The sequence below is a fragment of the Sturnus vulgaris genome, chromosome 7 (assembly GCF_052056855.1).
Source record: "Sturnus vulgaris isolate bStuVul1 chromosome 7, bStuVul1.hap1, whole genome shotgun sequence".
In the NCBI taxonomy this organism is placed as follows: Eukaryota; Metazoa; Chordata; class Aves; order Passeriformes; family Sturnidae; genus Sturnus; species Sturnus vulgaris.
This window is the reverse complement of record NC_142249.1, coordinates 10,572,672-10,588,384: the sequence shown is the minus strand read 5'-3', so window position 1 is coordinate 10,588,384 and position 15,713 is coordinate 10,572,672. Positions and strand designations below refer to the sequence as shown.

Sequence of the window (15,713 nt, the reverse complement as noted above, 5' to 3'; positions counted from 1 at the left end):
GTGAGTATAACTTTTAAGGTTTTTCTTGCTTGGGGTTTGGTTTTTTTTCTTTGCTCAGATGTCTATTTCTGCATCGCTTTTATTTTATTGACTTTGGTATCATATGGTGATTATCCTAATATCTTTTATATAAGGTGATTTTTAAAAGTTTGGTAATAGGCACAAGTAATCAGATTGCTTCCTGAGAAGATATTGCTTATAATAGGCTGTTTTGTAAAACTTTATTATTACATGGTAATATACATTCCATCTGTCTCCTATATTTTCCAGGGTCCTCCAGGTCCAGTTGGTCCTTCTGGAAAAGATGGAAGTCCTGGTCCACTCGGGCCAATTGGGCCTCCTGGTGTTAGAGGGACTGTGGGAGAAGCTGGACCTGAGGTAAATTGATGGGAATATGGGGTGAAAATGTTATCTTCAAATAATCAGATTCTTTTTTACAGCCCATCACATTTTTTTCTTGAATATCTATGAGCTCAAGACAAATGATAAAATGTGATAGTTTCTCCAACAAACATCCACTACTACATTCATTCACTACTGATGAAAACTGCTTTGACCACTTTGGAAAGAGTCCTAAACCTCGCTGAATGCCCCAGGCATATTCCATGTGTACCAATTCAAAATACTCAGAAAAGGGTAGTTAAACTATTTGAAAGAAGAGAAATTTAAAAAATAGAGGAATTCAAGAAAAGAGTAATCTGGGTGGTCATGTGGAGAATTCAAAAATTGATATTTCTTATTTTGTGGAAAAGGTAGAACAAAATAATGGGCAAGAAAGGAAAGGCAGTTTTTGCTGAATTTGTGTCTGGTAAGACATTGTATTTCCTGTGTTTATCATGAGCTAATATTCTGCCCATTTCATTTGAATTTCTGCTAATTATCAGTATCTCCACTTCTGCTCAGACATCAGGACCTGTATGAAAAGTCTATGGCAGAGCATAAGAATATAATATGACTCTGTGTAATGAAACCGTGCAAGAAATATCACATTCCAGTGTCTTTAGTTTTGGTTTCCATGGGGGCTTGCATGCTGCTGTAAGTTGGAACCAAAAAGCAAGAAATAAAAGTTGAGACTTTACTTTTCAGACACCATATGTGTTATCTTGGATGTGTGCTCTGTATGTGCATTTGGAGCACTAGCTGTGAGTTCTGAAGTAAGGACTCTCAAAGAAAAGGCCAGTTCTGATCCACCACCTGGTGCACCAGAACATCAAAATTCACCTGGAGGTACATTGCAGACTTTGTGCTGCCAGAGAAGAGCTGGCAGGGTGAGATATGTTTATTAACAGATAACTTCTCACATGTCCCAGTTCAAGGTGACAGAAGGAACCTCACAATCCACCATTTAGGAAAATTTACTCGGTCAGGAAAACACCTGCTCTTCCAACTAAGGATGATGTAGATTCTGTCCTACAGAAAGAGTTCTGTGGTCAGCACTGTGCTGGATAAGTATAAAGATGTTTCTAGTGCCCAAATTTTCCACGCAGGAAAATGATCCTGAGGCAACTTAGGGGAAGCAGGAATTTTAAGAAATAAAATTGTTAGGCAGGGATCTGAACAAGGAGGTACAGATGGTTTAACAAAGGGAATGAAGGCATTCCTCAGTGACTTTTTCCAGCTGTTAAATTTAAAATCAGGAGTAAGAAAAAGTTGAACAAGGCATTAAGGCAATCAGAGAAGACATGAAGCAGAGCGAATAAATATCTCATGGCATATCCCTGTTCTTTGAAAGGTGAATTAGTTTTATCTGAATTATTCCCTGTGCTTTAGAGTGACTGGCCTCAAAGTTGGTTTTTTTTGGTTTTTGTTTTTTTTTTGGTGGCAGGCTTTGCTGTCATTTGGCCTAGTATTTACTCTACTGGACCTCTGTTGCCTTTTTGTTTTGATCCCTAGGGCCCACCAGGTGAGCCTGGTCCTCCTGGCCCTCCAGGGCCTCCTGGCCACCTCACCGCTGCCATCGGTGACATCATGGGACACTATGACGACGCCATGGCGGATCCCCTACCAGAGTTCACCGAAGATGAAGCAGCCCCTGACGACCACAACAAAACAGACCCAGGAGTCCACGCCACGCTGAAGTCCCTGAGCAGCCAGATCGAGACCATGCGCAGCCCCGACGGCTCCAAGAAACACCCGGCGCGCACCTGTGACGACCTGAAGCTGTGCCACCCCTCCAAGAGGAGCGGTGCGTGCTCACACCTCTGCTCCGTGCCCTGGGAGCCTGTCCAGCTCCTCACTGGCCTGCTTTGCACTGCTGCAGCATATTTCTGCTTATGCCTTCCCAGTTGTTTAAAAAAAAAAAATCTTTGTCGTGTAACAGAGCCACGTTTTATGTTCTTTGTAGGTGAATATTGGATTGATCCTAACCAAGGATGTGTTGAAGATGCTATAAAAGTGTACTGCAACATGGAAACTGGGGAGACCTGCATTTCTGCCAACCCATCTACTGTGCCCCGCAAAACATGGTGGGCCAGCAAGTCCTCTGACTTAAAGCCTGTTTGGTATGGCCTTGATATGAACAGGGGATCTCAGGTAAATAAATACAGTCACTGTTAAGAATTGGCTTCTGTGAAACTTGTTGCCTTGTGGTTTGGAACTTCATCTGTAGCAGATTCTGCTATAGTCAGAGCATTATACTTGTTGATTGACTGGTTTATAGTCAATTGATTGTTAGGACCATATAATAAATGATTGGCTGAAGCAGACCAAACAAAAACATCAGCTTCTCTATCAGTCTTTTACTAAATCTCTATCTTGTGCTTAAACAACTGTACTTCTACCCTAATACCCTAATAATCCAGATCCCTGCTGTTTTAATTGGATTCTAATCTTCCTTTCAGAAAACTCTATATTGCTAAAAATTATGAAACTTACTTTATACATTTGTTTTTGAATGAAAGTATGATAGTTATCGTATGTATTAGGTTGATCCATGATGAATCCAGTCTATAGGCAGAAAAAATTTCACTTGCCTTTCTACTGGGTTCTTCCTCTATGGTAACTTCTAAAATTAGGCATAATGATCCTGACAAAGGATCAAAGTATATAATTTATTAACTAGTTTTTGCCATTTTTATTCCTAGCTTATCAAAAATACAGAGAATATCTTCAAATATTATTTCATAGAGCATTATTATCTTTAAGTATTTGGTGTGTAAAAAATAATGCTGTTATCAACTGGATTACTGAAAACAGTTCAGAACTTTAACAGCTGAGAACAGATGTGGTATTGACTGCTTTTTAGAGAGGCTTTCACTTATTTCTGAATTCAAGAAGTCTTCCCATGACCCAACACATCTCAGTTGATGTTTAGCTGCCTGCAGAGCTAGACAGAGGAGTTCGTAAGGCAGATGCTCTTTGGGGGAACAATTTGTCTTCAGGAATACTAAAAAAGGATATTTCAGTATTTTTGAAACACTGTCAGATTTAGTAACTAATAGTCTGAGCTATGTAATAGTCAAGTGCACTCCTTGTGGAGTCTAAATAATAAATCTGTTCAAGATTACTAAACAGAGATATCACACTTTATACATTGCGACAGTACCAGTGAATAAGATTTTCTCTTCACCAATTTCAGTGAAATATATAAATTTTTAGACATTTTTGACTGCTGTTTTTTATGTTGCAATGATTCATAAAACATGAATAAAGCAGAACCTGCATGGACAGGGAAAAAAAAACCTCAGGAATTTTAGAATTTCTTTTACTGATAGAAAAATTGCTTGTTTTTTATAGAAACAGCGACACTTCTTGAAACATTTTTCAAACTCCTGTGCCAATTGATTAGTTTATGAGGCCCATAGGCAAATGTGTAGTTATTTTTGTATAGTCAAATTTAGTCTTTGCTACTTCTAAATACAATACAGAAAACAATAAATTGGTGATATATCAGGTGCATTGTAAAAGTTTTCTGTGCTTGATGTTTCTTACCTGCTTCAAGGTTCCTCTAGTATTTCATATATAAGTATTTCATATGTAAGAATCCCTTTTGGAAATGAGGTAGATTTCATTCCAAAGCCTGGCATAACTGTGGAGGCCCAACTTCCTCTGAGTTGTTCGGTTGCAGAGAATTACAATCAAAATTCTCCAAAATTCTCCCTGTTACAGAATGTCTAAATTTCTTTGTCCTCAACTGGCAGCAAATTACAGAAGAGACCACCCTTAGAATTTATGTAATAGGGCTCCTACTAGTCATGTCTGAAAGATGACAATAATGGCAAGATGTTTCTAAATTCACCAACTCTTAATTTCAGTGTCCTGTAAGTTGACCTGTCTCTTTATCTCCAAAGTTTGTGTACGGGGACACAGCTGTCACTCAGATGACATTCCTGCGCCTCCTGTCCAAGGAAGCTTCCCAGAACATCACCTACCTTTGTAGAAACAGTGTTGGGTACATGGATGACCAGACAAAGAACCTGAAAAAAGCTGTGATTCTGAAAGGGGCCAATGACCTGGAGATCAAGGCAGAGGGAAACAGCCGCTTCAGATACACTGTTCTGCACGACAGCTGCTCTGTAAGTTTGGGGGTTTTGCTGGGGAGGAAAAGGACTTTTGTACCTTTTCACTTCTGTCTTGAATTAGGAAAAAAAAGCCCACACAAGGAAGTAATTAAAATGCTGCAGGATTTTATAATGAATTGTAGAAGTTACTGAGTGAACAGGGTTTTTGCTATAATTCTAGCTTCACATAACAGAGTTCACATAACAGTTTAGAGGCTGTTTGAAAATTCCTTCTTAGTGAGCATACGGATATACATATCTTAGCATTTTGCAGTTCCCAGTACTTATTAGCTCTGAGTGGAATCACACAAACTGGTGAGATAACCACAAACTTTTGTCTGTCAGATGAGCAAAAATATTGCAAGCAGTACTGTGGAGGAAACTCACTGGTACTGTGACTGAGCTGGAAAGGAAAACTCTCCCTAAAGTTTCGTGGTGGGCACAGAAACCAGCAAGCAGTAGATTTTTTTATGTTCAAAAGCAGTTTCAGCCAAGACCAACATACTGGCAAATATTCCTGAATCTAGCCTTGCACCTGAAGTAAGTTAAGTACTCTCTGTGCTTTAAAGTAAGCCACAATTACAGCTGATGGCACATATTATTAACACATAGAGAAAAATTTCATAGCATAAGAGAAAAATTAGCTCTGATAGATATACTCATTAGAGACATTTCAAAATAACCCGGGTACAGTGCAGACAGTGTTGTTAGTCAGCAAAGTTGCAGTGACGCCCTCCTGAACAATCAGACAACTGACTCACCACTTGCACTTCAGGCTGGTTTTGGCTAATGAGCTCTGGCCTAATTTTAATTTTTTTTTTCTTCTTTTCCCTCTAGAAACGTAATGGGAATGTGGGCAAGACTGTTTTTGAGTACAGAACGCAGAACGTGGCACGCTTACCCATCATCGATATTGCACCGGTGGACATTGGCAGCACCGACCAGGAATTTGGAATTGAAATTGGGCCAGTTTGCTTTGTGTAAGAGCAAGGGGGGAATATAACCCACTACCCAGCAACAGCAGCAATTAAACATGAACTTAGACTGATTGAAGTTAATCCTGAGACTCTTGAAGTAATGGCTGATACTGGATCAGCATTGTATATACAGCTCTTTCTAAATGCCCGGCCTCCTTTTGAATATTTATTTTACTTACAAACCTTCCGTTTTCAATGATTGAAACCAACTTTTTAGTACCATTTTAAGAGGATTGATGACCACCTTCTAAAAGTAATATGAATCATTTTCCTCGGTTTTGTTTCAAATTATTTTGACATTTCCAGGTATTCAAAATAGATAGGTTTAATGTGGAACTATGTAAAGCTCTAATGATTATTTCTTTTGCTTTGATGTGTACTGAATAACAGAAAAGTAGAGCACTTTTGTGAACCTTTGGCTATAATTCAATCATACCTACTCCCTCTACCCCAGTTTGTGTTCCTGTGGTTGCCATTCACAGAAATCTGTGTCTTTTGTAGAAGAAAATCTCTTCAGACAAGACCATCTTAATTTGGCATTGTTTTTCTTGCACTTTTCTATGTAAGTCTGCTTGGAAGAGTGATCCGTAGCCATGGTTAATTTATGAAGTAAAAACATTACTGGGGTAAATATGAGTTTTCAGTAGGGGTGTCCCATATCTTAACTTTTATGGCTAGATTTCACTTCTCACGATGTATCTGTGTAATTCCATTAAATTATCCTTAATCTTCAAAATGCGTCTTAAACCCAATACTTGTTGATTTTCCAATATTTGCCCATCTAAGAAGCCATTACATATCAAATTATACAGATGTCTTATATATGGTGCCAATTTCTGTGTGTTGCAGACCATTCATATGTATGCCAGACCAATTGCTAATAAAGAAAGTTTAGAAATTCCTTGGTTTTAGCTGACATCCAGACATGCATCACCAGTAATTTGACTTACTGGCCTTGAGTTGTCAAGGCAGGAAAGTTCCATCGTTTCTTAGCATGAGCTACCTCATCTCTGGAAGTTGGGATGCAATTAATATTCCTGGTTTTATTTTAGATATTAAAAGGTGCTATGCTTCTGTTGTTATTTCAAGATAGGAGATAGGCAGGGCAAAAAAAAGCAACAAAGTGATGGTGCTAAATGACTTTCTAGAAGGCTGATGAAATAAAGATGCCTACTGTCAATGTCATGCTCAGAGCTTAGCTGTTAGGCTTACAGTGTTTGAGAGAACAATGTTACAGTGCATTTATTTGTTGGTCATTCAGTATATAGAATGTTTTGTACCTCCAACATGCTTTATTTTGTAAAGTATGTGGGTACAAACTTAGGGTTTTTGTTTCTTTACTGCATCTGTGCTCTCCACGTTTTTCGTTTGTTCCTTTAAAAAAAAAAAATAAACAGCTGGGGCTCTCCCTAAAGAAAGTCATGCACATAGCTTTTTTCATGTATCTTTGCAAAGCATTTAATTAAATACATGCTTCTCGCTATGTAAGTGGTTTCCTTTTTGTAAAACTCCTTCCAGTGTGTTCATTCCATATCAGTTCATTCCCAGGAAATTAAAAATAGAAGTATTTAATTGTTGTTTGGTTACTGTTTGCATAAATCATTTGCAAGGCATTGTGAAATATTTTGAAGATAGGAGTATTTGTAAAGCACCTTCTGTGTCAGTTTTTCAAGTAGGTGTCAGTGTATGAAGGAAATCAGCAGGCCTAAAAAAGCTGCCTAAATAATATTGTTTGAGATTCCAGAGAGAGTTTTTATTCAAGAACTAAATGTGATTTGGCCAATTCCAATTTGGCCATAGTGGCAATGGGAGTTAACACTGAAAGGAGACAAGCCATAAAGCTGCATTTGTAGCGAAGCAGGCAAGAATTTCCCTTCCTTTCTCCCTTCTGAGGGGGCAGAGGCTTTGCAGGTTTCCAGCTTGTCCAAATGCATGTCCCTGCAGGAGAGGCAAGGACTGGGAAGTTGACAGGTTTATGCTGATGTTATTTGTTTGTTTTTACTGCCCATGCAGGAACTTTATGGTTTCTTTCTTACTGGCATGAAATAATTTCTATAAAAATGTGACTCAGGGGTGAACTTACCATGCTGGCTCCTAGAGAAGTTTTAGATAACATTAATTTCAAGCTGCAGTGTAAAGGCTTGCTGCAGTATGTTAAAGCAAAGGTGGCTGTGGTCATATCTCTACACACATTCATCCATAAGCACAAAATGAATAACAGTTGGAGGACAGGTTTATGTTTGGAATTTAGTTTTGATCTCTAATTTTAATCAATAGAGTATTATAATCCATGTTTGGTATAAATAGTTTGTAAGGATTGTTGAAGGAGAAGAGTATTTGATTGTGAAAAATACCTTTTCTTTTCAAGTCTCCCTTTGCATCTCTATCACCATATGAAGTGTGCAGTATTTCCTCAGCCAGGTGCCTTGAGCACTGGAAAAGAGCTGTAACTAGAGAGCCATCTGAGGTAATATTCTGTAAAAACCAGGGCTGGAGAACCACTAAAGAAAATTCTGCTTTGAAGTGCAAGCTCTCGGGTAGTTAACTGAGGAGGTCTGTAATGTAAGTGGCTGGACATGCTTTTCTCTTCTCTTGACTGTTTAGAGCATACATAGATATTGCACCTCTTTCCCTGTTTATCAATTCCTCAAAGTATTGTAAAATCATATTAGGAAGGAAAAAACCAAAAAGTGTGTGTGTGGGCGGGCATTTTCTTATCCAGGCACCATGGCATAGCCTCATGTAAACACAGCTTTCATTTCGTGAACCTAGAATGAATGAGCTAATAATTTGTAATTTATGAAGTAGCATTAAGTGAATGTCAGCTGGAACATTTAGTGAAGTTCTGTCTTAGTGACAAATACTTTCAAAGATGGTAGAAAAAAGGCCCTTCAGGGTGATAAAAATAATAGTGTGATTACAGTAATACAGTATCAGACACTGCATTTAAATTAAATTTGAGGTACAAGAGTTGGTTCTGTTTTCTGTAACTGACCTGTCCTCAGGGAGAAACAAACTCCAGAACTGCCAGCATTGACAGAAACCTTCTCTTAGTTTCTCAAAAGCAGTACTACAATATTTGTTTGGCAACAATTCATTAAAAGCTCATCTAGAAATTAAATTCCCAAACTCCTTCCTTGCAGCTATGATAAATAATCAGTTCTAAATCTTCAGCACTAAAGAGGTTCTGTAGAGCACCAGCACTACTACATGCAGTAGAAGAATGTACCAAACAACATAGAAATCTAACAAAGAAAATGTTATGGCATTACAGCTAGAAACAACACAGCCAAAGCCCACAGAACAGCAAGAAAATGGAAGATTTTTCTTCTCTGTAGAGGCAAGTAAAGAGTCTAAAAACAATTTAAGAGCAAAAAGCACTATTTTTGTTATTGTTGTAGAATATTGTTGTAAGAGTCCCTATGGCTTTCTTTTATTTCCTATAACTGCCTGACATTGAGCACAGTAATTGAGCTGGTAGACACTCACACAATCTATGGATGTTTTAATTACTTTTTCAGGAAATACTCACTACACTGAGGGTTTAATACTCACTGGGCAGTTTTTTCTCACTGAGAGAGGATTCCAGAAAGAGTTAAACATTTGCAAAAGTAAAAGCAAAACTATATGGAAATGTAGAAATGCTAATGAAGGAAAAAAGATTCCCTGCAAGTATGCAAATATCATAGAGAAAACAAGGTAAAAATTAGAGCATTAGATGGTTTCAAAAATTATGACAAAAGCTAAAACTAAATCAGCAGTTCACTAGCTGAAACAGAAATGCCTTAGAAGCTATGGACCCATAGGCAAATTTTATTGTGAATTTGCTGCTCATTCCTATGAGGCAATATCTTCAGGATCAGTAAAAGACGAAAAGAACAGTTTATGCTTTTTCTAAAAGCCAGAGGAGAAAGGGCACAATATGAGAGCCAATGGCCTGTGCAGAGCTCAGGAAAACTTGAGCAGAGTGGTGGAAATATTTAAACTGAAAAGTTTTATGGTATTGCAGAATATGAGAGAGCTGATCCGTCTACTATGGCCTTGTCATTGCATGTTTTATCCTTTCCTGGGAGAAGGTCTGGAAAAGTACAAATATATCAGGCAACACTAGTTTGAGCAGGATGCTGAAGAGTCCATTTTTGATTCCCTCTCCCATACTTATTTTGTGCACGTTCTCATTTCCTTGCTGGTAGAGTTAGAAGCCATCATTCTATAAGCTCTGGCTTAAGTATCAGAGAGTGGTGCACTATCAAATGTTTATATTGCAAAATTAGTAATTAATTCCTTGATTGAGATATTACTGCCCATCCTCCAGAAAAGGCTGCAGCCTTATTTAGGAAAAAAAAAAAAAAGAAAAAATAAACAACCAAGCAAGTTCACATCATCACAGAACAGCTTTTTGGCCTCAGTCAGCTGAATGAAAAAATCTGATACCAACCCAACCAAGTATACAAAAGAAAATAACTACAATTCTAGAGATTCAGTGAAATGTTTTGGCGTGGTATGATCTTCCCTGCCACAAAGAAACATGACAATGACAGAAGATGGTGATGACTGCACGAGCCATCACTGTAAATCAGGAACCTTTTCCCTCTAGGAACAAGCTCTGTGACTCAACACAAAAATCAGAGAAAGTCTGAGCATTCCCTTCTGCCATATTGCTGGGGTTTAACCCAGACCCTAAACATCAGATAGACATTTGCTTACTCCTCACCCCCCTCAGTGGAGCAGGGAGGAGAATTGGGGGGGGATAAAAAATATATGATTAATTGGATGATAGAAAATGAAAAGAAAATAATGATAATAACAAAAGAATTCAAATATACAAAACAATTACGTAGAATGCAGCTGTTCACAACCCAGTGACCTATACCAGCCAATTCCTGAGCAGTGGCCCCTGGCCAGCTTCCACCACAGATTTATGTGCTGAGGATGACTCCATCTGGTCTGGAATGTCCCTTGGATCAGCTGAGATCAGCTGTCCTGGCTGTGTCCCCTCCCAGCTCCTGCTGCTGCCCCATCCTCCTCGCTGGCAGGGCAACATGAGAAGTTAACAAGGCCTTCAGGTAAGCACTGCTCAGCAACAGCATCAGCCTGTTAGCAGCAAGATTTCCATCCCAAATCCAAAGACAATACTGGGAAGAAAATTAACTTTGTTGCAGATGACATATATGACAGCCGTTTCCTGCTAGGAATTTTGATCCCTGCTTTAGAGATGCACCCAAAGTGAAAAGAGGAGTGAGCAGGCTTTTCCAGGTACCTTGGACGTGTTATAACAAATATAGTGAAGCTGAAATGCAAGTTACAATAGGAATATTCACAAAAACCCACAGAAAGCACATCTCCACTGCCTCCAGATGTGACCTTCCAATGACTGCCTTCTCAGTGGATGTGGACTCAACAACAAAACTTAAACTTTAATTCAGAGATGTCCATGGCTAAGGGGTATACTGAAAGGAGAGAAAGTTTGGATAAGCACAGCTTTGCCAGATAGAACTTCAGGATTAAAAATAGAAAAAATCCAGAAGATCAGTGGCTTTCTCAGAAGGAGTCAGCTCAAGCAAGAGGGGCTGCTGTGATGGGGAAGCAGCAGTGTGGGTTACAGTCAGTCTTTCAAGACAACACTCTAGGGTGAAGGTATTGCAGGATGAAGAGCAGTTGGCAAGACAAGACCCGCCAGGATTTTGTTCTGGTGGACTTCATCCATCCTGGAAGAGCAATCTCTCCCTGTAGTGTGAGCTGCTTTTTGCTTCCTCCCAGTAAACAGGTAGGCAAAAACATAGAAAGCATCTCTTCATCTCCCAAATCCTAAAACCTGAAAAATGTCTTTCTCTTCTAGTACTTTAAACAGATGTGTCTACAGATTTTCTTTAACATCATGACAAGATATAGTTGAGGACATATGATTACAAGCACACGTTGAATAAAAATATTAGATCATGATAAAAAAAATTCATACACTACTGTAGCTTAACATTTTTGCAACGTTCTTTATCTCATTACCTTTCCAGAAGACAGGCACTTGTTTTAAATATTGAGTTTGCCAGACCCAGCTTCTTTTCTGGTGCAAAGAACTGGATATGATTTTTCTTTGAACCATCAGGCTTTTGTTCTTGGCTGAAATGAGTATGAAATCTGTACTAAGAAACATATTCTAATTTAATGACTACAATAACTCTGTCTTATTGCTATAAATAATAACCAGTTCTCCAAAATAATACTTCTACCAGTCTGTATGAATAATGTGCACCTGACAAGGAACACTGGACCTTAGATTTTCCTAGTGATGCTATCAGGACAGCCATAGCATGGCAAAGCACATGTTGGGAAGAACTTTCTCCTTCACTAATTCAAAATTCTTGTAGACAGCTCTTGCTCTGGGTTACTGCCTACAAATAGAGGCTTAATGCTATTTAGCTGAAACCACAACAAAAGAAGGGTTGCAAATTACACCCAAAGCTGATTTGTTTTAGGAGGGGAAGTTATAGACAATTTTCCAGCTTCCAGAAGAAATTCCTAGCAGCTGCTCAAATCCATCATGAGCCCACTCTAAGTGCTGCTTTACCCTGGCCTGGCTTTAGGTGCCAAATTACTGCTGGGAAAGGGGCTTGAGGAGGGGTTTAAAGCAGCTGCCATCCATGGTAGCCATGCAGAAGCTTTGCCTGTCTCCCAGAGGAAGCTGAGGGTGTAACCACTGAGTTACACGTGTTTACAATTTGTTTGCAATTAGGGCCTAATCAGGTAGCAAAGCTTTTCTCTTAGACAAGGGTTGGCTGGATTGTTGTCATGTTCTAGGGGTTTTTACCCGTAATTTTTGTCAAAAAAAAAAAAAAAAAAAGAAATGGGATGTTGCAGTAGTCCCCGTGCCACAGACAATAGGAAATCCACATTCACTGGAAGAAAGGCTGTGGTGTCCTACAAAAGAGCTCCACCCTGAGATGATAACTTGCAGCTAACTGGAAAGGTGAAGTTCCAAGGTAATATTAAAGCCTAAATTAGTAATATTTAAAAGTCATTGATATGCTCTGAAAAACTCCCTGAGGAAGGGCTTTTTCCTCTTGTTTCTTTTCTTGTCTCAGAGAGCCATGGGAGTATGGTGCTGTGAAGTAAATGAGATCAGCTGGTGTAACAGAATGAGAAGCTGTAGATCAGATTCAGAGATTTCTTGTATCGGTCTTATTACTGTGTGGGCAACTTCTTTTCTCCAAGACACCTTGAAACTTAAATTCTTGAAAACAGGTGTTGGTGTTTTCATCTAGACCATTTTATACTGAGCAGTTCTGGAGGCTTAAAATGTAAGGCAAACAGGGAATTCATGGCTTCAGCCCTCTCTGGGTCAGAGGCTTTGTTCAACCCACAGTTTTGGATTTATGCACTTCAGTTTTAGACTAACTGTGAAGAAAAGTTTACATTTTTATCTGTTTTTCCCTCTGTGGAGGCAAGTACAAAATTTAAAGATTACTTAAGAGCAAAAAACTTTGATTTTTTTTTTTCCTACTGTAGGGTGAGATCCCCTAGGTTTCTTTGCTCCCCTGTAGCTGCCTGAAACTGAGAATAGTAGCTATTAGACTCATAATCTATGGATATTTTAATTAATTTTTCAGGAAGTTGAGGCTATACTGGAGGCTTAGTATTCACAAGGCAGTTGGTCTTGCCGAGAGAGGGTTCCAGGAATACAGAGAGTAAAACAGTTGCAAAAGGAAAGGTTAAACGAAATTAAAATGTAGAAATGTTAATGAAGGAAAAAAAGATTCCCTGCAAGTGTGCAAATACCGTAGAAAAAACAAAGTAAAAATGATAGTTAGACAATGTAGATATTATAGTTTAAAAAACCATAACAGAAGGTGACAATCAGCAATTCAATGGCTGAAATAGAAAATGTCAGAGAAACTGGGAATCCATAGATGTTGTTGTCCAAATGGTTTGTTTATGCTAGAAAGAAATACACAGTCTTGGATTATTGTGTCCAGAGCATCACAGTTTGCTTTCTGGGAATTTAAAGATTTTCTTGAAGGATGTGATTTCAGTCAGGTGCTGAAGAGCTCGGAATATCCACGAGGAGCCTGTTTGGGCAGAATTGCTACCTGAATACCAGAAAATTTAGACTGTTTTTAGCTTGCCTATTTTAGCTGCTGTCATGTTATTCAGAAATTCAGCCAGTGTTACAATCAGAGATAATAATTCTTAATGCATGAAATAGATATGAAAGAAAGATGAAGACTGTGATGAATTACAGCTGAGAATCACCTGTGTTAAACCCTGCCCCAAGGGAGAATGAGTGTGCTCAAAGGGAACTCCTTGAACAGCAGACCAGATTTCTTGTCACTCCTGTGAGGAACTGGACAATGTCTTTAGGAAGAGTAAAAGAAATCTGCTTTTTTCCACAAGCCAAAGAAGAGAACACTGGGTGAGGAATGAGTCACACGTGCTTATAATTTGTTTGCAAGTAGGATCTAATTAGATAGCAAAGCCCTTCTGTTGGAGAAGGGTTTGATGGATTTGTGACGTCTTTTGGAGTGTTTTAAACATAATCTCAATAAAAAAAGTGTAGAAAGGAAATGTTTAAATAGTCCCCATGCCAAGGACTCAAACAGAAGAAAAAGCTCTGGTGTTCTGCAAATGAGCTGCACCTTCAGGTGATGATCTGTAAGTAAGTGGAAAGGTGAAGTTTCAAGGCAATATTGAAACTTAAATCAGCGATGCTTTGTGCTCTTGGCAAATTTTGTGGCAAGGCTTTGGTTTTTTTGCATCTTTGGGGTTTTTTTGATAGGCTGGATTTTTTTGTTGGGTCTTTTTGGGCTTTTTTTGAGAAGCTTTTTTTTTTTTTTTAATTTTGTTGGGGTGTTCTTTTTCCATTTGTGGTTGTTATTGTTGTTTTTTTCTTGTTTTGCCCAAATAGTAATATGGTGATATTAAATTACAGATGTATGGCAGCCATGGTAGCCTAATAAATGACACACTGAAAAGATTAAGGTTTTCATATCACATAAATATTTTGTGGTGGTCTTGGCTATTTCTTTGTATTTTCTACAAATGTTCCAGAAAATCAACTTTCATTAGTAGACATTATTAACAGAAGACTTGATGAATGTGTATGCTTTAGAAAATGGTCCCCAAAGCTTGGGTTTTAAGGTTGAGTCATTGTTCCCAGCCCCAGCAGCACTGGAGATGGCAAAGGCTGTTTTCTTCTGTCATGAGGATTAAGAACAGGTGTTTCCAATGCATTTTTCTTACTAGCCAACATTCTTACCAGCTGCTTCTGTAAAACTCCACTCAAAGGCTTCCTACCATGTCAGATTAATATTATTATGTACGTGTAACTCATATTTTCCATAAATGATAGTTTATTTTCACCATTAAATGAGGAGGTTTCCTGCAAGAGCCAGTACTTTTTATGAATTTTTGGCACTGTTCTTATATGCTGCATTAATTATAGTTATGCCTGTGCTGACACTGCATTTGTGCTTTTAGGGCCTCCCCAGAGCCTCACTGTTTTCCTTCTGTGTGAGCCTGTCCAAATTTGCAATGCCAAAGCAGGGCAGTCCCAAATCTGATGATATTTCTTAAAAAACAGCATTTCTTTGCTCATTTATCCTGCTTGGGCTAATCAGAAAATATTCTCTGAAGGTGCATAATCCATATTGTCAATAAGAATTTTTAAGAATCAGATTTCTTTTTTTTAATCCCTAATTTTGTCATCTGACCTTGTTGTAGAGTGTCTTTAATGACCCTGGGCTGTGGACCAATGTGTGGTTGTGCAATCACGATGTGGGAGCAGGCTCTGGACCTTGCTCCGTGGGAAAGGCTGAGTGACATCTTTCAGCATTTAACTGTGGGAGAGCTTTCCTGGCCCAGGCTCCTTGGTGCTGTTTAGTTCCTTTTTCTGGCCTCAAGGCTAGGAACTGCCAAACTACTGCTGCTCCTTAAATGTTACTGTGGTAACTTGCTCCTTAAATTTTCACTAAGATCTGGGGATGATTGAGTTGTACAGCTCCATTGGCCATAAAAAACGCCAAGATTTTCAAACTGTCAGCTTTGCCAAGCTGCTGCTGCTTCTGGCCTTAAGCCCTTTATTTAAGCTGCCCCCTGTGAAAGTCTGTGACTGCCTGGTTATTCACACTGAGGCAAATGTCTCAGAGGAGGGAAGGTTAACATCTTCTGTTTCCTCCAAACTGACCTGCCTTGGTGCATGGGTCCTGCTTTGGATGTTGCTGTCACATCTGAATCTCTGCTGATA

At 38.8% G+C, this 15,713-nt stretch overlaps 1 protein-coding gene across 1 annotated transcript in view; it reads left to right on the top strand.

The window, feature by feature from the left end:
- The window catches only part of COL5A2 (collagen type V alpha 2 chain), a 96,557-nt gene extending 89,598 nt beyond the window's left edge, over window positions 1–6,959 (top strand). The window contains exons 50-54 of the mRNA XM_088167773.1: window positions 271–378; window positions 1,894–2,185; window positions 2,345–2,532; window positions 4,290–4,514; window positions 5,337–6,959. Coding sequence (XP_088023899.1) covers window positions 271–378; window positions 1,894–2,185; window positions 2,345–2,532; window positions 4,290–4,514; window positions 5,337–5,483 — 960 coding nt within the window. The 3' untranslated portion in view covers window positions 5,484–6,959. The remainder of the gene's footprint in view (window positions 1–270; window positions 379–1,893; window positions 2,186–2,344; window positions 2,533–4,289; window positions 4,515–5,336) is intronic.
- Window positions 6,960–15,713: the final 8,754 nt, after the last annotated feature.